Raw genomic sequence first — 27,708 nt, forward strand, 5'->3', positions numbered from 1 at the left:
ATGAAAGGTCAGCGTGTGTCACACTGTGAGCTCAGATGTTGTAAATCTGCCGTCTGGATCCTCTCCGGCCTGCTGGCTTCAGTGTTTCTGATCGCCGTCTCCACCATTCGTCCACACAGTGAGTGAGAAGCTTTTAGATACGAGAAGATATACAGTACACTACTAGACAAAAGTTATGAATAATTAAGACTTTTTCATTTTGAGTCTATTATGCTCACCAAGGCTGCATTTAGTTGATCAAAACCATGTGGAAACTGTGATACACTACCATTAAAAAGTTTGAGATAAAAAAAAAATGTGTATATACATATATTCAGCAAAGACAGATCTTAATCAGATCGAAAGTGAAAGTAAAGTCATTTATAATTTATTTCAAATAAATGCTGTTCATTGAACTTCCTAGTCATAGATGAATCCTTGAAAAGTGTATCACGGTTTCCACAAAGATATAAACTGTTTTCAACATTGATAATAATCATAAATGTTTCTTGATCATCATATTAGAGTGATTTCTTAAGGATCATGTGACACTGAAGACTGGAGTAATGGTGCTGAAAATTCAGCTTTGATCACAGGAATAAATTACACTTTACTGTATATTCATATAGAAAACAGCTGTTAGAAATCATAATATTGTAATATTTCACAACATTATTTGGTGAGCATATAAGAAACTTTAAAAAATCTGATTTATTCCAAACTTTAGACAAGTAGTGTATGATATATATTAGCATTTTGCTAATTATATAATATAGGTTCTAGGTCAACTTTGGGGGCAATATGTTTTGAATCCAGCAGTAAACCACACAATATAATATAATATAATATAATATAATATAATATAATATAATATAATATAATATAATAATGCATGCAGGTTTTATGAGCTCAAACTGAGAAACTACATGGAATATTTGCATTACTAAACTTTGATGCATAATTCAGTCAAGATCATTTGTGCTACTAACATTAATGGAAACTCACATCAGGTGTCTTCTTACTTTATTAAGTTGTTTTTTTAAAACAACAACAACAACAACAACAACAACATAAATCCCTTAGAGTAAAGATTAGAACCAGGGACGTGCACAGGAATTTTGAGGGGCAGTTGCTCTGACCTGAAAAAAGGGCACCCCTGAAAAAACTCACGGGCTATGAAGGACTGAGAATAACAGGGTCTTTATTAAAATATATATATACAAAGAAGTAAAACACTGAAATACAGCACTCAATCACCTTAACTACTACTAATAATAACACAGATTTTATCAATAAAAATGCCACTGACGATTCTGATTATCGATCCGATTCTTTAACGATTCTTCTTGATAGCACTGTGTGGAAAAATGTAGACAGTCATATGCTTTTCAAAAAAAAAAAAGTGGTTTTATTTATTTTAAAGCTTGAGTAAGCAAACTGTACTTTTTATGTAATTTATGTAATAAATAGAACCTTATTGTAAAGTGTTACTGATTAGTTATACACCGATTCATACATCTACTGAGTTCACTGTTGGAAAGATCATTTTAACCATTCATTAAAATGAATCGGTTCAAAGGAGTCATTAGTTCGCGAATTGGACGTGTCATGCGCGTTGTGATTATCCCAGCAGTTAGGACATGGACACGTCCAAGATTTGTGTCAACACAGAAAACATTTCATCACTGCTGGATAGTTTTTTTTTTTTTTCCCGTTTAATTAAAGTTTTGTTTTATGTCAGCTGAATGTCCGGAACGCTTTTCAGAGAAGATAAGGCAACTTATTTAGCACAATTCACACCCAGCGGTAATTCAGGAAAAAAAAAATCTCAGAATGCTCCACATGAAACTTCCGACTGTGTCGATTTATTTTGATTAATATGTGCGAGGGAGAGAGAGCAAGACAGCGCTGAGTTTGGAGACAGTGAAGTCTTGTTTACACTTTCGCCTGGCTCCGAAGAGAGAGAGTGCGCGCGCGCGACCGAGTCTCTCTCTCTCTCTCTGCTCGTTCTTTCAGTTAAACATGCGCCCAAGCTGTCACAAGCGCAGCAGTTCTACATTAACGTTACTCACCGATCAAATAAGACTTTGGCGGGACAAAAAATCACTTTTTAAACAGAGTTTGCCCTTCCCCTTCCCCTGCTGACTTTCACTTTTGGTGCCCGAATGGAAGTGAATGAGGCTTTGCGATTTTTTTTTTTTTTTATCTAGGCCTACGTGAAACTCTGCATTTTTTTTTCTGCAACACTTTTTTTTTTTTTTTTTTTTTTCCCTCGGAAGGGCAAAGTGAGTCGAGAAGGGCATATGGGCAGTTGCCCGGGCAACCTGAGCAACCCCCCTGTGCACGTCCCTGGACCAACCAAGAAACCAAAACCTAAAATCTAGATAAAATGTTCTTTTATGGTTTTGGTTTTAGTTAACTACCAGTTTAGTTTAGTTAACTACTGTATAATACCCCTGGTTTTAACCATACATCATGCCATCAAGTATTAAATCACCGTCTTTAAACATCTGCTTTATGGGAACAATAATCAAAATCAAAGACAACAGCCTCCACACTGTAAAATCTAACAGTTGTTCTTACTAAGACTTTTTAGTTAACTTTACTTAATGTCCAATCATTTGTTGAACTTACTTAAAACAATTTAGTAATCTGTACTGTTTGCAAGCTATGCCTTTGTTACTCAGAAAACCCAAGTAAACATTACTTGACTGGTGTGAGTACCATTTTGCCAAAGCAAAAACAAAAAACAAAACAAAAAAATTCTCAATAGACTTTTCACTCATTTCTTCCACTTCTGCAATCATCATTCTTCTTAGGTGCATCCACTCATTTTCCATTCATCTTTAATGTTATTGTCAATACAACTTTGGGAGAACGTCACATAAGTTGACTTCATAAATTCATGTTGATTTCCTAACATTACTCACCATTATTATGATCAGTGTTCCCTTTGGTTGGGCACTTGCACTTCATTTATATTATTGTAATTCTCTTCCAGTTAGTGATGCAACATGAAATCACAGTTATTTGATTTCAAAGGAAGTGAAGTAATAGATAGCCTATTATATATATTTATACTTAAATTATTTCCATGTTTTGAATGATATATAACATAACTATATTTCATGTATAATAATGATCTTTTAACATTTTATTGCTAACACTTATGGCATAAACTTTTAAATGGGGTTGATATAATCCATCTATATTTGTGACAATTTTGTAAGTCACACACAGACTTCAACATTCAGAATGCAAACCACAACAATGGTAACAATGGTAAAAAAATTTATTAATTTGATTAATTAAACCATTACAATTTTATTTGCTGTCTCTTGTCAGTATAACCCCAATAACGATAGCAAATAAAATTGTAATGGTAAAATAAAGCCAAAAATAGTAAAACAAAGCAATTAATTTATTCATGCCGCAATGCACTCTGGGAGTACACTTCCTCAGATCACAGATAGAATTAAGTTGACAAAACTTAAATGGATTAAGTAAGAAGAACTTGATGCATAATTAAATTAAGGAAACGAGTTTGCACAATTGAATTAAGTAAACGGAACAAATTTGTTTTTACGGTGCAGGCTCTCACGTCTTTGTTCGTGTTTTCGTCACTACTTTCTCATTGTTAGTTCAGGACGTAAATCCCCCGTTCAACGCAAACTTTTGAAAAGACAGATGAACTAAAGGTGTAATGAGGACATGGACAGCGGCGGTTTCTTCATTAGGGCGATTGGGCGACGCACTACCAAAGTGTGAAAGAGACTTTTTCAATCACAATCTCATTCAACCACAGAGTTACGCTAGCAGTCACTCACTGTTGTTCTGCCTCTGGATATAGTCCAATCAGCGCCAAGTCACGGTCTGTGGAGTACCGCCTCTTTTTGGGCGATTTCACTATGGCCGAAAATCGCCCAGAGTCTTCCCATAGACTTACATTCAAAGATTTTTTTTTTCGAACTGCAGGCACTGCAATGCATTCTCTATGGGTTCCGGGAGGGCTCGCACTAACGTGCTTTCGTCATCAAACGTAAACTTCACTTGTGCAGCGATTGGTTGAAACAAATATACCTCTAATAATATTTATCCATAAGCTGAAGTGACATCCAATAATTTCCTCAGTGCATAACTTACATTTCACGGACATATTCTCCATCTGTAAATGTTAGAAAGTCAATATTTCCAGCTTGTTGTCATGAGCTAAACCTCCGTGAACGAGCGCCGCCGCGTGCATGCGCGCCAAACAGACGGAGAGCAATAGAATAGGAGCGCAATTATTCTGACTAAAATATACATTAGCACTAAATTATAAATATATTTAGCTAAAATATTTGTTGTTGAATATTTGTTGTTGTTGGTGAACATAAATGTGCTAGAGATTTTCAAACCTACATGTGTATTTTTATGATATTAGCTTTGTTTTTATTTATTTTTATTTTAAGTTTAGTAAATTTAACTACTTCTTTAAAAAGCATTATTTTGTTTTTAGATTGTAATGTTGCAATGTTAGAATGTAATGTGATTTGACCCCTTTTTTGGATAGACTGCAGATAGACAGCAAGGTTTCACTATGTTTGTTTTTATAACCTTCAATATTGTTTGTAGGGATGTTAAATAATTAAAAAATAAAATTAAATACAGGTTTTTTTTTTATTCAAATAGAAAAATAATAATTAAATACTCAGATTATACCATACATCGCCATTTAGCCCAAAAATTCAGATTTATTTGGCAATTGGCTATTTCCCAACCCTACCGGCTGAAGTTTTAGCTAAACTTTAGGCTAATGATATCTACATTATCACTGTTAAATTGTTATTTAACAATTAGCCTACATTCAGTCCTGGATTAATAATTCAGTTTGTTGAGCCCCCCCAAAATTTTTTAGCACCAGCCGCCACTGGACATGGACACCTGAGAAGATGTGTATGTAAAGGTGGTTTCCTCTACATGACACACCTGAACTCCCAGCAGATCAGTGCTTTCCCATCAATCGTACAAATGATCGGCAGTGACGCAAACACGAACAAAGACGTGAGATAATGTGTGTACAGTGTGTGTCACAGACTGACTGTTGTCTGCTAAGAGAACTTAAAAAGTTATGGTAACACTTTAGGGTCCAATTCTCACTAGCTGCTTATTATCATGCATATCACTAGGATATTGGCTGTTTATTAGTACTTATAAAGCACATATTAATGTCTTATTCTGCATGATCATATTCTACATCCCTTAATCTTACAATACCTAAACTTCACAACGCCCTTACTAACTGTTAATAAGCAGAGTTTATTGAGGCAATTATTGTGAGAATTGGACCCTAATCTAAAGTGTGACCAAGGGTTATAATATTATTTCTTCTGATTGAGAATTGCATATTTAAGTTACTTAATGATGATGATGTCTGGTTTATGTTCAATTGTTTTGATCTCTTCTGTGTGCAGGAGATCTCAATCTCAAACTCAAACTCGAACGAAGATCAGTTTCCAGTAAGTACCATTATAAACTGAACATTTATATTTGTTTATGACTTTTCATAAGCAACCTTAATGATGTCAGTCGCAACACCCCAACGACCGCATAACAACATTCTAAAAACTTTGCAATAATGTAGCAACATTAGAACAACATTGTGGTGGAAAACAGTGTGAAAACGTACATTCTAAAAATCTATTTGCCACCATGTTTTATATGAATGCTAAAGCTTCAGAAGTACAGTATGTGTGAACGAACATAACGTGCCTGAAGCGGTATATTCAGAGTGACTAATGTTTCAGTGACATACGTATTAATAAGCGGAGAAGCTTGTGAATTGACCTAAATGGGATGTGATGGAAAAAAAGCCTCTGTCCTGCTGTCTTTGTGAGGTTCTGAAATCCTACACCATCGATTCACAGTTTAATACAATAGTTTGTGTAGGCGCTGGCATTAGCTCTCAATACAGCTGCAAAACAGAAGACAAACAAAACCTCAAGTGCTAGAGACCAGTGTGTGTGTGTGTGTGTGTGTGTGTGTGGAGCGAAGAGAAAACACCAGAGCTTTCTCAACAAACACACCCAAGTCTAGCCAACATGTCAAATGTCATAAAATGTTGAGTTATAAATATATTTCAATTGGAACTATCTAGATACTCCTGATGAAGGTCGTGTGACCGAAACGTTGTGTGAATAAATATTACTTCTTTGCAAGTTACGATAGTGTGCGGGAATTGCTTGTCAATTGGAACTATATACAAATACACTTTAAATCCAACAATATATACTTACATTTGATTAGTCACCTAGAAATATTGCACTGTAATGTGTAAATATGTAAAATATATATATATAAGTCCACCAAGGCTGCATTTATGTGATAAAAAAATACTTTCTAATATTATTACAATTTAATATAACAGAAAAATATATTTAAAACTCTTGAATGTCACTTTTTATTATAGTTTAATATTTTATATACTTAAGCATATAAATAAAAATAAAATAAGATTAAAACAGAATTTTATTTTATTTTTATAAATGCTTAACTTTTATCTATAATATATATATATATATATATATATATATATATATATATATATATATATATATATATATATATATATATATATATATATATTTATATATTTTTTGTTTAACATTGATATATATATATATATATACACAGTTGTGGTCAGAGTTATTGGCACCCCTAGTAAATATGAACAAAGATGGCTGTAAAAATAAATCTGCACTGTTTATCCTTTTGATCTTTCATTAAAAAAAAAGAAAAAAAAAGAAAAAAGAAAAAAACAACCCTTTCATTGAAGTAAAATAATTGAAAGTGTATGTGTGTGTGTGTGTGGGGGGGGGGGGGGGGGGTTATGTCGATCACATTATGAAATAAATGTTTTTCATTCCAAACACGTTATAACAACTCTATATATAAATATATATATATATATATAAAAAAAAAGGATTTCAGAGAAAACTTGATAACATTTTACAATAAGGTCTCATTAGTTAACATGAGATAATAACACTATTTATATATATTCCATACATAACTTTTCAGAAAACGTATCTCAAGAGGCTCATTAATGCGTCTCGCAGGTCAATATCCACTGGCTCGTCAGCTGAATCAGACTCACAGAGCACATCTGAATATCTGAAAATCTGAATATCTGATCTTGCATTATTATTGAGCCATGCCACATATTTCTGTCTGTCTGAATCACAGCCTGAACAGAATTCACAGTCTTCCTGTTTCACCGAGTCTAAGATTACAGGAAAATAGATGTAGTAGATATAGAGGGCTGTAGCTGCGGAGGGCCAAGAACCTCCTTTCAACAAATAATTTCACCACAATCGTTGTTTTCTCTCTCTCTCTCTCTCTCTCTCTCTCTCTCTCTGACTTTCTCTCCTGTTTTTTTTCTCCCACAGCCAATACTACAAATGCCCCAGTGACAACACAATCTGACGGTGAGTGTCTTCGCAATTCACTTTCTCACCCTTTCTGTCCTTAAACAAGAACACACCCTTTTAAGAAAAGGCAAGTTTGCCGTCGCCCGTTGCGGTTCAGAAAGAGAGAAAGCGGATCATAATCTCCTCCAAAGGGACAAGAAAAAAAGACGGGTCACTTCCTCTTGCTCAGTTTACACAATCCCCTTCTCCACCGCTATGCCACGTCCTCTCTCTCTCTCTTTCTTTTTGGAGTCATATGTCATATTTAGACTTATTATTGTGCCTTAAGTTGAAGGGGATTAGGAACATTCTTACTGGGTTCATTATATCATTATATTTGAGCTCGACTTATTCAGAAGCCAGAGTAGATTTCATGCGCACTAGACTATGACCTTCAACTGAACACTAGATTTTTTTCGGATATAATCCTTTGGTAACATCATATTTTTGGACATGTACACTCTTAAAAATAAAGGTTTTAAATGAATTTTAGCATGAACCTTTCAGTTCTTGTTAAGAACATTTTGAAAATCTAAAGAACCGAATGGAAAGATTCTACAGACACTAAAGATTCTTCATGGAACCTTCAATGCCAATAAAGAACCTTTATATTCACGAGTGTCTTTTTTGGACATGATACCATTGTAATACCATTTAATGGACATATAATACACATGTGACCCTGGATCACAAAACCAGTCACGAGTCGCACGGGTATATCTGTGGCAATAGCCAACAATACATTGTATGGGTCAAAATTATCCATTTTTCTTTTATGCCAAAAATCATTAGGATATTAACTAAAGATTTCCTACCGTAAATATATAAAACATGTATTTGTGTGAGTGAATGCAGCACAATCGCCAACATAAATGAACAACTTTAAAGGAGATTTTCTCAATGTTTAGATTTTTCTGCTCCCTCAGATTCCAGATTTACAATAGTTGTATCTCAGCCAAATATTGTCCTATCCTAACAAACCACACATCAATGGAAAGCTTATTTATTCAGCTTTCAGATGATGTATACATCTCATTTTCAGAAAATTGACCCATGTGACTGGTTTTGTGGTTCAGGGTCACGTAAAGGTACATGTATAAGTTCATCATTCAGTGCCATGTTACTGCCACAGTTCACAGAGAGTAAAACACATGTAAAAAGAACACAGTATTTCTATTAATCATACTCAGTGCCAAATTATTTCCTGAAGTCTATTATTTGTTTGTATAGTATTTGTTAAGTTTCTTCTGCTCGTCAAGGCTGCATTTATTTGATTAAAAAAATACAGTAAAAATGTGAAATATTATCAAAAAGAACAGTTTTCTATGTGAATACATGTTAAGATGTAATTTATTCCTGTGATCAAAGCTGAATTTTCAGCATCATTACTCCAGTCTTCAGTGTCGTTTTGTTTATTTTATTTATTAAGCACTTTGACACAACTGACCAATGAACAAAGTGCTGTACAATATCTAAAACACAAAGACAACCATAAAAACACAACACTAAAACCACACTTAAAATAACAGCGAAATAAACCTCTCACGCGATCCTTCCGAAATCAATGATTTTCTGCTCAACATTTCTGATTATTAATGTTGAAAATAGTTGTGCTGCTTCAATTTTTGTGTGCAAACCATGATAAACTACCATGCAGAAAAGAAAAAAAGAAAAAAAATTAATACTTTTATCCAACAAGGACGCATTCAATTTATTAAATGTGACACCAACAACATTTATAATGCTACAAAAGATTCCAAATTTACATTCTATTCATCAAAGAATTCTGAAAAAATAAATGTTTCTCGAGCATCAAATCCTCATATTAGAATGATTTGTGAAGGATCATGTGACACTGAAGACTGGAGTAATGATGCTGAAAATTCAGCTTTGATCACAGGGATAAATTACACTTTACTATATATATTCACATAGAAAACAGCTGTTTTAAATTGTAATATTATTTCACATTTTGACTGTATTTTTGATCAAATAAACACAGCTTTGGTTCTAGCAGAAGAGACGTCTTTAGAAACGCGTGTTCTCCCTCCAGTGCGACTGGTGAACGGCAGGAACCAGTGTGAGGGTCGAGTGGAGGTTCTCCACAACGGCTCGTGGGGGACGGTGTGTGACGACGACTGGGACATGGTGGACTCGAACGTGGTGTGCCGACAGCTGGACTGCGGAGTGGCCGTGGCCGTGGGGAGCAGCTCCAGGTTCGGTCAGGGATCCGGGCCAATCCTGCTGGATAACGTGGACTGTAAAGGGGGAGAGATGGACTTGAGTCAGTGTGGGAATCAGGGATGGGGCGTCCATAACTGCTACCACTATGAAGACGTGGCCGTCACCTGTAAAGGTACGTGGAGTCGGCACAATATTGTGAGATCAAAATTATATACCTTTTTTATTTTTTTTATTCTGTGGCGGAAACAAGCTTCCATACAAAGCGGATCTCGCATTGTCGCATTATTACTAAAAATAATAATTAATCTATCCATAACTGCTACAGCTATGAAGACGTGGCCATCACCTGTAGAGGTATCAAGAAATGATTCAATTATACTGTCAACATTAGCTATGTTTCCATCCACATATTTTTATATTGACGAATAAATCCCTTGATGCTCAATAAGAAACTGACGTGACTTTGCCTCAGCCGAGGCTGTGATTGGATAACTGGACTAACCAGCGGACCAATCGCATCGCAGCATCTCAGATGTTGGTTAGTCAAAGTCTGTCATCAGAATGATTGGGTTTAATTCCCTCCAGAAGCGCCTCACACGAGTGTGTTCACAAACACCAGCATCCGAACGCTAGAGAACATGACAGCGTTTAGTGTGTTTCGTCTGACGCTCTGAGACACACTCGTTTATGATGGAGGGAAAACGAGCTCGATTGCAGCAACTTCCATTCTTATTACAGATATTTTGGGCCAATTTCCCATGAAGTGATGACCTTGTTCTCTTGAACACATGAGATGGAAACGCTGCTTTATTTGCAAATGTTTTATGCGATATTCCAATTTTGCATCTTTGAATGGAAGCATATCTAGAGAACACTGAAACTTTCAGGCAAGGCTTCTCTAGACCACCTTTAAAGTGAAACATTCACACACACATTCTTATGGAAGCTTGTTTTCCCCTTGGAATAAAAAATAAAGTAAAAAATTTTTATAAAACCCAGTGTTGAAGTTGGAGTACCAGAACACGGAATATCACTGACAAATAAAGTAAAAAATGTTATTGCTTTTGCCACCTTATTAGTGAGATGAAGAATATTATTGGAGTGGAAGTCAACAAGCCCGCCTAAAGCCTCAACGTGGTTATGTGATCTAGTATCATACTTAAAATTAGAGAAAATTAAATATTTAATGAGAGGATCTGTCCAAAATTTGTATAAGACTTGGCAACCCATGATTACATATTTTGAGAAGATGAAGACTCTCCCACTTATTGATCAATGCTAAATATTAATCACCAATCGGAGTTTTGTTTTATAATTGTGTACGGACCACGAATATGTCAGGAAATTGTATTATTGGCTATGTATTTGTGTGTATATATATATATATATATTTTTTTTTTTTCATATTGTTATTATATATATATAATTTTATTTTATTTATTTTAAAAAAAATATTTAAATTGTTATTATTAGTATTATTATTGTCTTAACCTTTATGTAATGTATGGATAATTATTTTGGCGGAAAGGGTTATAAAGGGGGGAAAAGCTATAACTTACATTGTATGAAACTTTCTGCTAATGCTTTGAAAAAGTTTATAAATAAATGATTAAAAAAATGAAAGAAGCAAAGCTTTACAGTAAAAAATAAAAATAAAATTATATATATATATATGTATGTATATGTATATGAAGAGTTCAGATGCAAAAGCCTCTAAGTGCCATCTGAAATTTTCTTCTAGAATGATCATTTTTATCAAGCTTGTATATTTAAGTTCAGTAATTTCACTTAAATGACCATTAATAGGTAATCTTTATTGCCATTTAAGTGAAATTATTGAATTTAAATATAGGAGCTTGATAAAAATGATCATTCTAGAAGAAAATTTCAGATGGCACTTAGAGGCTTTTGCATCTGAACTCTTCATATATATATATATATATATATATATATATATATATATATATATATATATATATATATTTATATATATAATAAAAAAAATTGTGAGATAGAAAGTCGCAATTACCTTTTTTTATTTTTTTTATTCTGTGGCGGAAACAAGCTTCCATACAAAGCAGATCTCGCATTGTTGCATTATTACTAAAAATAATAGTTCATCTATTAATAAAAAATGTGGTTATGATTTAATTTATGTCATTTCAAACCTGTACAACTTTCTTTCTTCTGTGCGAAACAAAAGGATGCATTTTCATTTTACATAATGAATGCATATCAGGCTCCAAAAACCAAAACACCATAAAACCAGTCCATAAAAATAGTTTCCATCCACCAATTATTACTTCTACTTTTATTTCTAAACACATCTAGAGAACACTGAAACTTTCAGGCTAGGCTTCTCTAGACCACATTTAAAGTTAAACATTCACACATGTTCTTGTTTTCGCCGTGGAATGAAAAAATAAAAAAGTAATTGTGGCTTTTCATCTCACAATCCTTTTTATCTTGCAGTTGTTTCTTAATGAATTCATTATTCATTCATTCTTTCAACAAGCTTCCATAAACTCTGTCACTCATTGCAGATGAAAGTCACATTAAGGAGAAATTAAGAGGATCTGTCTCAAGACACATTTGCATGCATTATTTAAACACCTGCACTAAACACTGGAGAAGTTCTGGCATGTTTGATACTAATATGTGGTGATAATTAATTATGAATGACGAGATCATGTATTGTTTGTTTCTCACAGGCAATAATGTGGTGGAGTCTCGAGGCCTGGAGCCAACAACCCCGTCCCGTCTGGTCTCTGGTATAAGTAAGTTAAACAGTTTATTTGAACTCTTACATGAGGATATCAGCTTGAGGTTTTATTTAAACATCCTCTCAAACACGGTCACTCCCTAAAAAGTCCCATAATGCACTGCGAAGACATCAGTGCTCACTATATGTTTCCTTAACGGACGTTCTCGAGCGTGAAACATAAATCACGTGAGCCAACTCACTATACAGTACACACGATAGACGTATCATTTAATTTAGTGCTGGGCAATGATTAATTGTGATTAATGTATCATTATTTTGTGTATTTAAATACACACACGTGCATGTATATATTTAAGAAAAATGTGTTATTAATATATACAATATTAATATATAATATAAATTATGTATAAATATATATACAGTATATACATGCAAATATTAAACATACATGCATGTGTGTGTATTAATATATACAAAATAATTATACACAGTACACACATAGCCTATATATTATGTAAACACAAACTTTTATTTTGGATGCGATTATTTGCGATTATAATAATTAAATTATATTTCAGCATAAGCATACATCGCTAGACAGGTACTGAACATAATCTAGCAAACATTTATAAGTTATTTACAGCTAAAAAAACCCCATAAATATACACGTATATGTAACAAGCAAAGTATTTATCATAATGTACTTTAAATAACATAAAAAAATTATATATAAAGATATGAGTTCTGCTGTTGTTCATAAATATGATGTTGTGTAACGAGGACGACGTCAGTGTCCCAATATGTAGTGAATATAATATAATAAGAATAAGTGTACACAATATTCACGACCTATTTCCCTCCAAAATGATGTCACTTCCTGGAGGATGATGTCATTCGCAGGAACTTAAACAAGACTTTACAAAAGAATGGAAATGGAATGGAAAGTGATATGAGGGACATTTTGGAAACAAAGGAAAAGCAGTAATTTATGACTTTGGGAAATGATTTAAAATTCATATTTACTTCATTGTGATTTGTTGATTAATACTTTAAATATTTTAAATATTAAGTTTATGATGTATATTTCTTTTAATAATTAAATTCAACTAATTCTTAATATTTTATTCAATGTATTAAGATGTGTATGATGTGCTGCATATCAGTGAATAAGCCAAAATGTTACATTTTAGGGCCTTTTTTAGAGAAAAAGTGACACAAACGTTCTGAATCAAAACTAATGTGCAGTGTCTCAATATAGTCAGTGATATTTTAATAGAGATAAAAAAAATTAAAAAAAAAATTATATATATATATATATATATATATATATATATAAATGAAAATGGATTATATATATATATATATATATATATATATATATATATATATATTCCATTTTCATTTAGTTTTTAGTAATTTTTTTGTTAGTTTTTAGTAATTTTGTTGTTTTTGTCATGTTTATTGTCTCTTTTAAACACGTCCATATAGTTTTTATTAATTTTCTTTAAGTTTTAGCTATTTCAGCTTAAGTTGAACTAAATGAAAACTAGAAATGTTCAAAGCAACTTTGAAAAGTTTTATTTATTTAATTTATTTCAGTAAACATTTTTTTTTATGCTTGTTTTTTTGTTTTAGTGGTTACACTTTACAATAAGGTTGATTAGTTAACATTAGTTAACTACTTTAATTAACATGAACTAAGAACTGCACTTATTTATTTCTGCACTAACTGCACATTTATTAATCTTAGTTTATGTCAATTTCAACATTTACTAATACATTATTAAAATCAAAAGTTGTATTTGTTAACATTAGTTAATGCACCGTGAACTAACATGAACAAACAATGAACAGCTGGATTTATATTAACTAACATTAACAAAGATTAATAAATACTGTGACAAATGTTCATTGTTCATTCATGTTAGTTAATGCATTAACTAATGCTAACAAATTAGACTTAAAAAAATTCAAATGATATTTTAAAGTGTTGCTGTTTTAGTAATAACGTTGATTATAGTTATGATTTATCCCAGATGAGTAAAGATTTCTGAGGAGATCGTGTTCATCCTGTCTTTGTTTGTCATGTCCTGGTTCAGTCATCAGGGCTGAACCCATATCTAGTTCATCTGTGGCTAAAGAAAGCAGCAAAGCCTTATGGGAATGTGTTTGGGGAGTTTAATGGTATGGAATCATCGGTTGGGTCTTTGTTCCTCTGGCAATATGAGAATGGCTTTCAGCATCAATAAAACAATATGAGAAATATCAGCGTGTGTTTGCTTGAAACCGTAGCCCTGCGTTTGCATGCCGAGCTGAAACGACCAATAATCCGGCCCACAGATATAGAAAACTACACTGTAAAAAATGATCGTAATTTTAACGGTAAAAGACTGTAAAAATGCTACAGTGAAAAACTGTTAATTGGTTAACAGAAAGTTTCCGTACTATATACGGTAAATAACTGTGATAGATCTAACGGTACATTTAATGTAATTTTGCTGTAAAATACCGTTAAATTTACAGTTTTTGAAAGTGAAAAAGAACAACTCATTGTATAATTTACAGTGAAAAACCGTAAATTGGCATTCCCACAATTTCCTGCGTGACGCTTCACATTTGATGTATTTTTGTTGAAATAACTGTTTCTTCATAGTTTTTTTTTTTTTCATTTTTTCTAATCAGTTATGTACAGTAGGGTTTTATGTTACATTTAATGTTGTTAAATTAATGTTTATTGCATTTTTTAAATTTCATGTGTTACCATGATGGTGTTTAATGTTTGTGTGAATGACACTATGCAGCTTTTATAAATTAGTATTAATTTTCTTGTGGAAGAGCTGCTTGTGATGAGCTTTGATTGATCATGTGACTCTCATCACTGCTGTGATTGGTGGTTATCAGTGTATTACAATGGTACAAAACAGATATTAATAGTTCAATAGGATGGTAAATTTACATTATATCAGATAATAAAATACGGTTTATAACTGTAAATTTTAAGTTAAGTCTGTAAAACCAATAACGTTGCTACCGTATTTTTGATGGTAAAGTTCTGGCAACCACAGCTGCCGGTTTTTTACCGTAAAAATCACGGTTTAATTTTTACAGTGTAGATGAATTCTGAGAGCAAAGAGCAGATGAATGTAAACTATAGGGTTTGTGTTGGACAAAATACAGCCGACTTCATAATGTTTCAGAGTAAATGATGACAATAACAGCGAAGTCAATATGCACAGAAATAGCCATGACATTCACGTAGAATATTTAAAGCTGTACATGTTGAGTTAATGTAAGTATAACTATTATATTTTAATAGCTGAACATTTACTGGACTGAAGCAACTTACGTTAACTTGCTTATCCAAACATCATAAATCATGTTCAAATGCGAGTATCAAAAATATGATGTTTGGCATTTTTGTATTTCATTGCATTATATGTTTTAAAACTACCGAGCTTTGATCATAAAACTCATATTATTACATAAAATTAATAATATTAAGACATATTATTGGCAGATATTTATATTTATATGCATATAATGTAAGTATCTGCTGTATACTGTTATAAAGATCTCATTGATTTACATTACAAGCATCAGTTTTTCTTTTTGGCCATAGAAATATCAGCATCTGCACCACAATTAATATTTTTGCTCTTTTTGAGTCTCTAAATACGTTTTTTCCTCCATATTCTCACTATATATGAGCCATCAAAGCCTGATGTATAACCTTTTATACACACACACACAGACACACACAAACAATACGACCACCAACCTTTTATACACACACGCACGCACGCATACACTCTCTCTCTCTCTCTCACACACACACACAAACACACGCACACACACAAACAATATGACCACCAACCTTTTATACACACACGCACGCACGCATACACTCTCTCTCACACACGCACACACACACACACACACACTCATACACACACACACACACACACACACACACACAAACAAAAGGCTTATATGATACACAAACACACTAGGCAAACTTTTTTATATTTTGTCAAAAGATTTCATAAAAATATATTTTTATAATTATTTTTTCGGAATTAACATTTGATGCATGAATTATTAATCTTAGGCCTGGTTTCACAAACAGAGCTTAGATTGAGCCAGGATTAGGCCTTAGTTCAATTAGGACATTTAATCTTTTATAAACGTGCCTTAGGAAACAACATTACTGGTGGTGTGTATCTGACAAAACAACGACACCGACGTACTTAAAGATATGCTTTCAGTTAAAACAACTCAAACATGCATTTTAGTCTGGGATTAGCTTAAGCCTTGTCTGTGAAACCAGGGGTTCATGTTTCTTCATACTGCAAAACAAGAATGATTTCCTGTCCAAAATGGTGTATTTCTCGAGTTACACATCAAATCCTCCACAGCTGTCAGTCATTTTCCAGTTTTTTCCAGTTGCTAACACACTAAACTGACACGCACAGCACACTTATTTACACTCACACACACAGAGCAAAACCTCTTCTCAAGTCTACAAAAGTCTAAACACATTTTCTGCTTTACACACATTTTGCAATTCAAAATGGCACTTTTTAAACACACTGAACACGGTTCTCTGCATAACACACAACAATCTGACATAAAGTCACATGTTCAAAACACTGCCATTCAAAATGACACTCCATGAGCTGATTGGCCGATACATGTGTCACCTGATCAAACACCTCAATGCTTAAAGGGATAGTTCACCCAAAAATGAAAATTCTGTCATCATATACTCACCCTCAAGTTGTTCCAAACCTGTATGAGTTTCTTTGTTCTGCTGAACACAAAGGAAGATATTTGGAAGAATGTTTGTAACCAAACAGATCTCGGTCCCCATTGACTACCATAGTATATATTTTTCCTACTATGGTAGTCAATGGGGACCGAGATCTGTTGATTACAAACGTTCTTCCAAATATCTTCCTTTGTGTTCAGCAGAACAAAGAAACTCATACAGGTTTGGAACAACTTGAGGGTGAGTAAACAATGATAGAATTTTCATTTTTGGGTGAACTATCCCTTTACTGGTAACACTTCAGTCTTTTTCAGTTGACTGTTTTTTTTTTTTTTTGTGAGCATATTTTTGAGCAGTCCAGTGTAAATATTTATGCTTGTTTGGTAAAAAAAAAAAAAAAAAAAAAAAAAATTTTGACCAGCATGTGTGTGTATCTGCAAATATTTCTGTGCATGTGAACAATCTGAAGAATTTTCTACAATTTGAACTATTTTAGTATTATGGCAAAGCAAAGCACTCATATCTTACTCACAAAGATATGAGTGCTGTTCATTATGACCAACAGTGTGTAGTTGGTCAGACACAAATCTGCTAATATGAATGAAGTGTGCGCCATTTCGTGCAAAAGTTTGATTTTGATAATGCTATGTGTAGTTTTGGTTGCAGTGCTTCAAAAAACTGTAAATGTTGCATCCTGCATCAGAGAGTGTGTGCGCTTGCCTGACGTTGCTCTGCTGCAGGAGACGGGGTCGTGCGTCTGGCCGGCACGGCGGACCGCTGTCAGGGTCGGGTGGAGATCTACTACCAGGGCGGCTGGGGAACGGTGTGTGACGATGACTGGAGCCTGGCAGACGCGTCAGTCGTGTGTCAGCAGATCAGCTGTGGACAAGCACTCGCCGCTCCCACCAACTCTTACTTCGGCTACGGCACGGGCCGGATCCTGCTGGATAACGTCAACTGTAACGGGCATGAGAGCGGTCTGACCAGCTGTTACAGCCTGGGGTGGGGAGTGAATAACTGCGGGCATCATGAGGACGCTGGTGCCATCTGCTCAGGTGGGTACGGCATCTCTCACAGGTAGGGCTGAACGATTAATCGCACTTTACATGTAATCACACTTAAATCGAGATGGCTTATGGCGATTTTAAAATCGCAAAGGCTGCGATTATTTTTTATGTGCAGCTTGTCAGTGACGTACGGCTCAGTAAACGCTCCATCTGAAAGCACTGTGAGTTTGAGTCACTTATAATGTGCATTTGAAAAAACAACACGCGTAAAACATCTTTACAAACATGAGAAGCATTTATGAACCTCTTGTCTAACAAAAGACAACATTTACTAACACGCTTTTACTCCAAACTCACTTCCTAACAACAGCTGAGCTCCTCCTCCTGTGAGATGATGAGCTTCTGACAGAATAAGGCAGTCGTGTGTTTATTAGTCATGTTTAATCAAAGCGTTTCAATCTTCTGTTTATTCAGCTACAGCGATGCGGGTTTCCTGGAATGATGCGCATTATTGTACTTATGCGGCGGGGCATATTTATCGTGTTTGCATGAGAGCGCCCTCTGGTGTTCAGATGGGGCAGTATTTACTACCGATCAGCCGCACTCCACTGACAAGCTGCGCTTAAAATAATCGCAGCCTTTACCAAATCGCGCGGTTTTATTGCGATTAATCGTTCAGCCCTACTCACAGGTATACTGCTTATTCCCTTGAAATTGTAATTGCGATTATTAACTACGATTATCATAATTTACATTGAAGCAGGACCGCTTACATCGACATGTTTCTACAGTGGGCCTAAACGGAGAAACGCGTTTCGTCACTATGTTGTTCTTCGTGCACAGAAGCTAGCTAAAGTCAGCGAATAAAACACTGACACAATGAAGAACAAGTAACAATAATATTCGCAATAACATCGTTTTACTGAATAATTAAGTAAACCTAATTTCTTATTTTATCTTTAAGAAACCTCATTGATTAACTGGCTACTCTCTGCTGTCTCAGAAGACGACATCACTTCCTGTCGGCCACCGTAACTTCTGTTGGGTGCAATACGCAAACTCACCACTAGATGGCGCTAAAAATCACACACTGCACCTTTAAAATAAGCTATAGAATGACAAACAAAAACACATCTTAAGCACACAGAATAATGTAAGTGAACTTTTTTGTAATTGTGGGATCCGTAATTGTAATCGCGATTACAAATTCGATTAATTGTGCAGCCCTACTTCACAAAGACATATTCTGATGCACTAAGCAGAGTCCTAAAGTATGAAAACACTAGTGAAATGCTTTCATTTTGCAATATTGAACTGAAATATTACACTACCTGTCCAAAGTCTATTCTGCTCACCAAGGCTGCATTTATTTGATTGCTAATACAATAACACAGTAATATTGCAAAATATCGTTACAATTTACAATTTGTCTACTTGAATATTATGTAAAATGTCATATATTTCTGTGAATTTTCAGTATCATTACTACACTCTTCAGTTTCACATGATCCGGCTCAATTATTATTAGTGCTGTGTTATTAATAATGTTATCAATGTTAAAAACAATGATTTTAATATTAAGTTTTGCTGCGTAATATTTTGTGTGGAAACAGCAATATTTTTTTTTTCAGGATTCTTTAAATAAATAGAAAGTTCAAAAGAACAATATTTATTTGAAATAGAATCTTTTGTTACATTATAAATGTCTTTACTGTCACTTTTGATCAATTTAATGTGTACTTGCTGAATAAAAGTATTAATTTCCTTTTTTTTTTATGTTACCTAACCCGCGTTTCTTGAGCATCAAATCATCATATTAGAATTATTACACTGAAGAAGACTGGAGTAATGATGCTGAAAATTCAGCTTTGATCACTGGAATAAATTAAATTTTACTATATATTCACATAGAAAACAGTCATTTTAAATTGTAATAATTTTTCACAATATTTCTGATTTTACTGTATTTTTTAATCAAATAAATGATAAATAAAATTAATTCAAAAATATTTACAAAATCTGAATTATTCCAAACTTTTGAGTAGGATAGTGTACATGTATTTCAGAATGTGGTCTCAGACTTTCAGACCCCACTGTGTGTGAATATTCACTGATACTGTATTAATGTGACTGTAGATCTAACTCTCTCTCATATTGCAGGCTCAAGTTCGACCATGGTCCCGTTCATCAACACGGAGACTTTAGGCAGAGGATTCATCATTCCGGAAACCACAGCAGGTATAAATGCTGCCTATACTGTACGCTGGGCCTGTAACTTCACCTGCTATCTTCAATAATACACGGTTGAATTAATAGCCAATTCTTTGTTATTAACTGCTGTGCATGACCATGCGTTTTGGCATTTACTGTGGGCCGTAGTGAACAGACCATCTGTCACACATGGGATTGTCCTGCATAATAAATCCCTTAAACACCAGCAGATGGCGTGCTTTCAAAACAGTCTTGTCACCTGTTTTTAAAATTTAAGCCATGAAATAATAAAGGCTTTTTATATTTTTCTAAAAACTAATATTCGAGTGCCTTGGATTGTTTTTTCTTATGAGTGAAACCACCCGAAGAGCACCGAGACACTGACGTTACAGTGCAGCACTTCTTGTATTCCGTGTATTCAGTCTCATTTTGTGTTCCTCATTTTTTTTTCTCCTCCTTTCTCTGTTTCCTTCAGTGACAGAAATGCCAGTGCGAGTTACTGAGACGACAACCACTGTGTCCACTGCAGCCTCAACCACGAAAGGTAGTAAAGACACTGACCAATGGCAATCTCAGTTCTCTCAGCAGTGACCATCTCTGAACTGCCATTAGTATTTTTGACTGGATGATATAGAATTTCATAACTGTGGTTTGAAATTGATGAAATAATGAAATTGAGGAGACGGACGGACGGACGGACGGACAGATAGATAGAATTTTCTATAGACAGACAGACAGACAGACAGATAGATAGATAGATAGATAGATAGATAGATAGATAGATAGATAGATAGATAGATAGATAGATAGATAGATAGGATCTTCTATAGATAGATAGATAGAATCTTCTATAGACAGACAGACAGACAGACAGATAGACAGATAGATAGATAGATAGATAGATAGATAGATAGATAGATAGATAGGATCTTCTATAGACAGACAGACAGATAGACAGATAGACAGATAGATAGATAGACAGACAGACAGATAGATAGATAGATAGATAGGATCTTCTATAGATAGATAGATAGATAGGATCTTCTATAGATAGATAGATAGATAGGATCTTCTATAGACAGACAGACAGATAGACAGACAGACAGACAGACAGACAGACAGACAGACAGACAGACAGACAGACAGACAGACAGACAGACAGACAGACAGACAGACAGACAGACAGACAGACAGACAGACAGATAGATAGATAGATAGATAGGATCTTCTATAGATAGATAGATAGATAGATAGGATCTTCTATAGATAGATAGATAGATAGGATCTTCTATAGACAGACAGACAGACAGATAGACAGATAGATAGATAGACAGACAGACAGACAGACAGACAGATAGATAGATAGATAGATAGATAGGATCTTCTATAGATAGATAGATAGATAGGATCTTCTATAGACAGATAGATAGATAGGATCTTCTATAGACAGATAGATAGATAGACAGACAGACAGACAGACAGACAGACAGACAGATAGATAGATAGATAGATAGATAGATAGGATCTTCTATAGACAGACAGACAGACAGACAGACGATCGATCATCTCTCTCTAATCCTCTGCGTCCATCGTTCCTTTCAGAGAAGCCAAACGTGCGTCTGGTGAACGGGCTGGACAGCTGCCAGGGCCGAGTGGAGGTTCTCTACTTCACCGTCTGGGGGACCGTGTGTGATGACGAATGGGATATGGACAACGCTCTGGTGGTCTGCAGACAGCTGGGATGCGGGCCGCCTCTGGCTGCCAAGTCTCTGGCTTACTTCGGACAGGGCTCAGGTCCCATTCTGCTGGATAACGTCGACTGCAATGGCCATGAAAAAAAGCTGACCGACTGCTTTAATCTGGGGTGGGGACAGCATAACTGTGGCCACTACGAAGACGCTGGAGTGATCTGTGCACGTAAGAGAAGACAGCAGATATTACGTACATTACAAAGCATTTAGGCCCTGTTTACTCCTGGTATTAAGATGCGTTTTTGTCGATCGGATCACATGTAGACGAGGGAAACGCTCACGTTTACTCCTGGTGTTTTATCCGTCTTTTGTCCACTTTCAACCACTTCTGTCCTGATTTCTTTGAGACAGCTCGTGCAATTTACACATGAACGCACACAAATTTCCCCAAATTGAACGACTTTTAATGACTTCTGCAGTCTCAAAACTATTCAACCCCTTCATGGCAAGCATCTTTAGTACTTAGCAGAACACCCTTTTGCTGTCATGACCTGCTGCAGACGAGATGTATAACCGGACACAACTTCTGGCAGCGTTTCTGAGGAATCTGAGCCCGTTCCTCATGAGCAATGGCCTCCAGTTCAGTGATATTCTTGGGTTTGCTGTTGCAACCGCCTTCTTCAGATCCCACCAGAGATTTTCCATGGGGTTCAAGTCAGGTGACTGTGATGGGCACTGAAGAATCTTCCAGGACTTCTTCTGCAACCAAGCCTTGGTGGAATTTAAGGTATGCTTGGGATCATTGTCCTGTTGGAAGGTCCAAGCTTCAGCTTCCTCACTGACAGCATGTTTCCTCTTAGGATTTCCTGATACTTCAATGAATCAATCTTGCCTTCCACACGCTGCAGGTTTCCAGTTCCAGAGGATACAAAGCAGCCGCAGAGCATCACCGATCCACCATGCTGAACTGTAGACAGTGTTCTTTTCAGCATATGCTTCACTCTTCTTTCTCCAGACATACCTCTAAACTATAGAGACGAAAAGTTCCAGTTTTGTTTCATCGCTCCACAAAACAGAATCCCAAAACCTCTGTGGCTTATTTATATGATTTTGAGCAAATTGGAGTCGACTTTTCTTGTGCTTTTTGGTCAGTAGTGGTGTACGTCTTGGATTTCTGGCATGGAAACTACTGTGTAACTGAAACCTCAGTGCCAAGTCTTGCTGCAGGTGTTTTTGCAGGTTTTTCTGAACCTGCCTTCTCAGAAATCTGGTTGCAGCCATTGATAGCTTCCTTTTTCTGTCCTGTCCAGGTAGTTTTTGGACCATTCTTTTGACTTAGCCATATTTACAACATGTCAAACGTGACACTCAACAAACCTAGCCAGTTCAGATATATGATGTGTTCCAGCTCAATCACACCTTGTGCAACTAATGAAGCCCTTGATTAGTGAGACAACACCTGTTTTGCAGATTGGTGCTGTTGTGAGGGATTTTGTTCAGGGGGTTCGATAACTCGGAGACTGCAGAAGTCAATAAAAGTTGCATTTTCAGTTAAATTTGGGGAAACCACTTGAAACATTTGTTTGAGCTATTTTAAAGGTGCTCTAAGCGATGTTGGGTGACGTCACTTCTTGTTGATGTTCGAAGCATTGTCAAACAAAACAGAGGCTAGCTCGACCCTCCCTCCTCCTCATCCCGTCCCCTCCCCCTCCCTTCCGTGCTTTTCCAATGTAAATTCGGGACTTTGCGCGTTCCTTCTCCTTTTTCCCTATTCTTAGCTATTTGTTCATCGGAACGTCGTCTCTTTGGTCGTGTGTCGGCCATATCAAAATTCAAGAGAATATAATTCTAACGTTAGTCGTTGTCTAGGACATCTCTCCACTAGCTAACTTCCCTCTTCATGCTTCTCTCTCCTCCACACCCCCCTTCATGTGCACGTGCACTAACCCCTCCACCCCCACCCCCACCCCCAAATCATTCTTGTCGGTTATTGGCTGGAACACTGTTTGTTATGTTTCGTGGTCCAGGCTGGGCCAGTTTGTTTTTGTTGCCGTTTGTGGAGCCTGGGCTGTCTACAGAGACCGCGTTTCTTTACAGTGTGTTCAGGGGACAGGCAGCTAGCGGATAGTGAGGAGATGTTTGCTGTATGTGACAAAAAAAATTTCGGCCTAAAAAAACGTGTGACATCGCTTAGAGCACCTTTAATTACTTTTGTTTGATTTGTTCATTGCATATAGCTGAAAGTCTGTACATTTTGCTGTGGGGGTTGAATAATTTTGATTACAACTGTATATTCAAAGGTCAGTCTATGCACACAAACATGCATGTGTCCTTCATTCACAAAATTCACTACACCAGCATTTCACTAAGAACACACACACACACACACACACACACACACACACACACACACACACACACACACACACCTGCACATCCGTATATCACTGCTACTTCAATTACCAATACTCTCAAACTACAGCATACAAACTAACATCCATTTTACATTTATGTGGCCACTGTCTCTTTTTGAAATCCCAACGTAAACCATCAAGAAAGAGGGAAATCACAAAACTGACTCAAGATCAGCATTTGCAATCAGCAACATCCTCTGTATGACAGTTGGCCACATCTGCATGAGAAATAAAGAGGCCCGTCAGAGCACATCATCGTCAGCACAGACCCACAGGGAAAGTCGACCTCCGTACAGGCCACGTGCATCACTAACGCATTAATATATGCATGCCTGTGTCTAATAGATGAGCATTTAAGAGAACAGGGAAAGACTAAAATAAACATGAAAGTGTAATGTAAGTATAAAAGTATAAAAAAGTGTTGTAGTATTTTCTCTGAAATATTTCACTCATAAATATTTCACAAATAATTACAAAGTGCAATTTTAAAGTAGAAAGACTGAAATATTATTTTCTTGTATAACATACTCCAATTATCTTTGTTTCTACAAAATTGATTTACATTCTAGAACGAGAACCACAAGTTAGTGGTTCATTAACAGAGTTTATTCAGTCACAGTAAACGAAAGTTAACCAAAGTAACCTAAGTTAACCTAGTCTTCTAATGTAAGTTTTTGTATTTTCTGTTTTTCAGCGCCTTTGGAATTTGAGGTATTAGGAAGAGACTTTGGCGTAGGGATGACAGAGGGACTTACTACAACTACGACTGCAACTACAACCACGACACCAGCGGAAGGTAAGCACACCGAAGGTGACGCTCAAGTTTTGACATCCTCAACAACATTTCAGAAACATTCTACATCCACAAGTGCAGTGTATGGAAGCACACTGATTTATGTGTCCATCAGATGTTGTGCTCATGAATGGAGCCCATAATGGGAAACCATTTCACTGGCCTAATTACATAACCCCTTTATTATATTAGGTGGTTATTTTATAAGCTTGGAAAGAAATTTGGGCCAAAATTATGTTAGTATTTTATACTTAATATAGTTTTGAGCAGCAATTATCGGGGTTCAAGCACTTTAAGTTAGCCTTTAAGCACAATAGTAAAAATATATTTTATTTAGCAAGCCTGTAACCATCTAGATCATAGATGGAAAAGACCATTTACAACCAATACAGTCAATTTACAAAGGACATTTTAAAGCTTTTTAACAGTTATAGCGCCACCTATGCTCCGATCTCCATAAAGGTTTGCATGCTTCTTTAGAATCATATGTTGCATGTTCCCACCTAATTTTGGGAAATGCTGAGTTTTCGTTTAGGATTTATTTTGCCACGGCCTTTTTCTAAATGAGCTTGTTATAGCTATTCCAAAGGGTAAAGTTAAATAAAAAAGTATAATTTTGGACCTAGAGAGTCTAGATAATTGAATTGTGAATTGGTTTTATTGAGGTTGAGCGAAAAACCTAGGACTAGTTCGCAAAAGTAGTTTTTTTATTTATTCTCAAATATTTAACAAATGATTTGATTGACAGCAGTGGTTCTTGAGGCAAAGTTGTTCAGAATGAGGAGGTCTAGCATATGATATGCATATTGTGTGTATGTGTGAAACTCAGCGTGATTACTGAGGCATAAAACACATTAGCCCACAGAATTTTGAGCCAATCAATCTCCTAACCAAACTTCATTGGCCGATTGCGACACTACATGCCAATTTTCAAGTCAATCGTACTAACGGTTGCGAGTTACAGCCATTTTCATGTTTTTTTCCTGTTATAGCGCCATCAAGTGGCTAATCACAGAGATTTTGTTACTGTGACCTCAGATTAAGCCCATACATACATGTTCCAGGTTTGGTGAAAATATCTCATTCCTTTCCAGAGTTAAAGCCATTTTAGTAAAAGCGGCCCCGCTCTCTACGAAGGTTTTGGCGTCCTGTCACGACCATGAATCGAAATTATGACTTTTTTTCCCGATAATTATTGACAATCAGACTCCAGAGAAACTTTCTGAATTGGTTTAATTCCAATCGGGCGAAAAACCAAGGACTAGTTTGCAAAAGTTGTTTTTTCAAATAATCCAAAATACCCCAAAATTTCGAGTTATGAGCGTTTTCCTACTTTTGATTGCTGTAGCGCCACCGTCTGGCCAATTGGGGCGAGCCTCGGTGACATTGTAGACCACCATCCCTCAAAGTTTCAAGTCTCTACTTTCTATTTTCACTTACTGAATAGTATTTGAAACATAGACTGTAAAAAAATATGGACGTAGTGTCCGCGACATCACCCGATGGTTTCTGAAGAGTATTTTTGAAGCCCAAAGTGGGCGGAGCCGGCCGTCGCCATCTTGGCAGCACGTCACTCCCGGATAACAGAAAATGGGCAAAGAGTCGCAATTAGCTGAGGTGACGTGATGCTAACAGACAGCAGACAAACGGCTAGTAGTGACATCAGCGGCAATCCACCTGTCACTCAAATGGCCACGCCCTTAATTATGCAGAACTTTAAGGCTTAATATAATTTAAACGGATGAGTTATAAAAAAATTCACGCCCCTCACAGTCGTCATGAAGGGCAAAATTAGCTATATAGACCAAAACCAGTTTTTGCACCAGACTGTAAACACATTTATTTCTACTGTAAAGTTGGGCATATTAACATGGAGGTCTATGTGATTGACTCTCTTCTGCAGTCGGTCTCTAGTGGCCAGTCGATGAACTGCAGTTTAAGTCACTCCCGAGTTGGTTTCAAGAGAGAGATCGGAAGGTTGTCGCTTGGTTTGAACAAACACGCATCTTATCCAGCTCTCTCTCTTTCTCTCCTCAAGCTACCATCAGGCTCGTGGGAGGCCTGCACCGCTGCGAGGGCCGAGTGGAGATGTACCTGAGAGGGGAATGGGGTACGGTGTGTGATGACGCTTGGGATCTTACAGATGCTAAGGTGGTGTGTCGGCAGATGGGCTGCGGGCTGCCTAAAGCCGCTCAGGCACTGGCCTACTTCGGTCCCGGTCGTGGCCCAATCCACCTGGACAACCTGAAATGCACAGGCACAGAAGATACTCTCATTCTGTGCTCTCACATAGCATGGAACGTCCACAACTGTGACCATTCAGAGGACGCCAGCGTCACATGTTCACTCCAATGACTCCGCCCACCTCAAGCCACGCCCACCAGCCTGATCCAATAGGGAGGGGATAGGAATAGCATTGACTACAGGACTTGTATAAATTTTGTACATAACACCTCACGCCAACCCTGAATAATAGATTTTAAAGATG

At 36.0% G+C, this 27,708-nt stretch overlaps 1 protein-coding gene across 1 annotated transcript; it reads left to right on the forward strand.

Annotated features, from left to right (window-relative positions):
- LOC311293785 (scavenger receptor cysteine-rich domain-containing group B protein) lies at positions 1–27,681 on the forward strand (the record flags this gene model as incomplete). Its single annotated transcript, XM_084414271.1, has 10 exons — positions 1–118; positions 5,433–5,477; positions 9,481–9,783; positions 12,323–12,388; positions 17,845–18,159; positions 20,272–20,349; positions 20,798–20,866; positions 21,925–22,239; positions 25,122–25,223; positions 27,259–27,681. The coding sequence occupies 10 exons, from the start codon at positions 1–3 to the stop codon at positions 27,573–27,575; spliced, it is 1,728 nt and encodes a 575-aa protein (XP_084270397.1). The 3' UTR covers positions 27,576–27,681.
- Positions 27,682–27,708: the final 27 nt, after the last annotated feature.

This window comes from Rutilus rutilus, assembly GCF_951802725.1.
Source record: "Rutilus rutilus genome assembly, chromosome: 7".
Lineage (NCBI taxonomy): Eukaryota > Metazoa > Chordata > Actinopteri > Cypriniformes > Leuciscidae > Rutilus > Rutilus rutilus.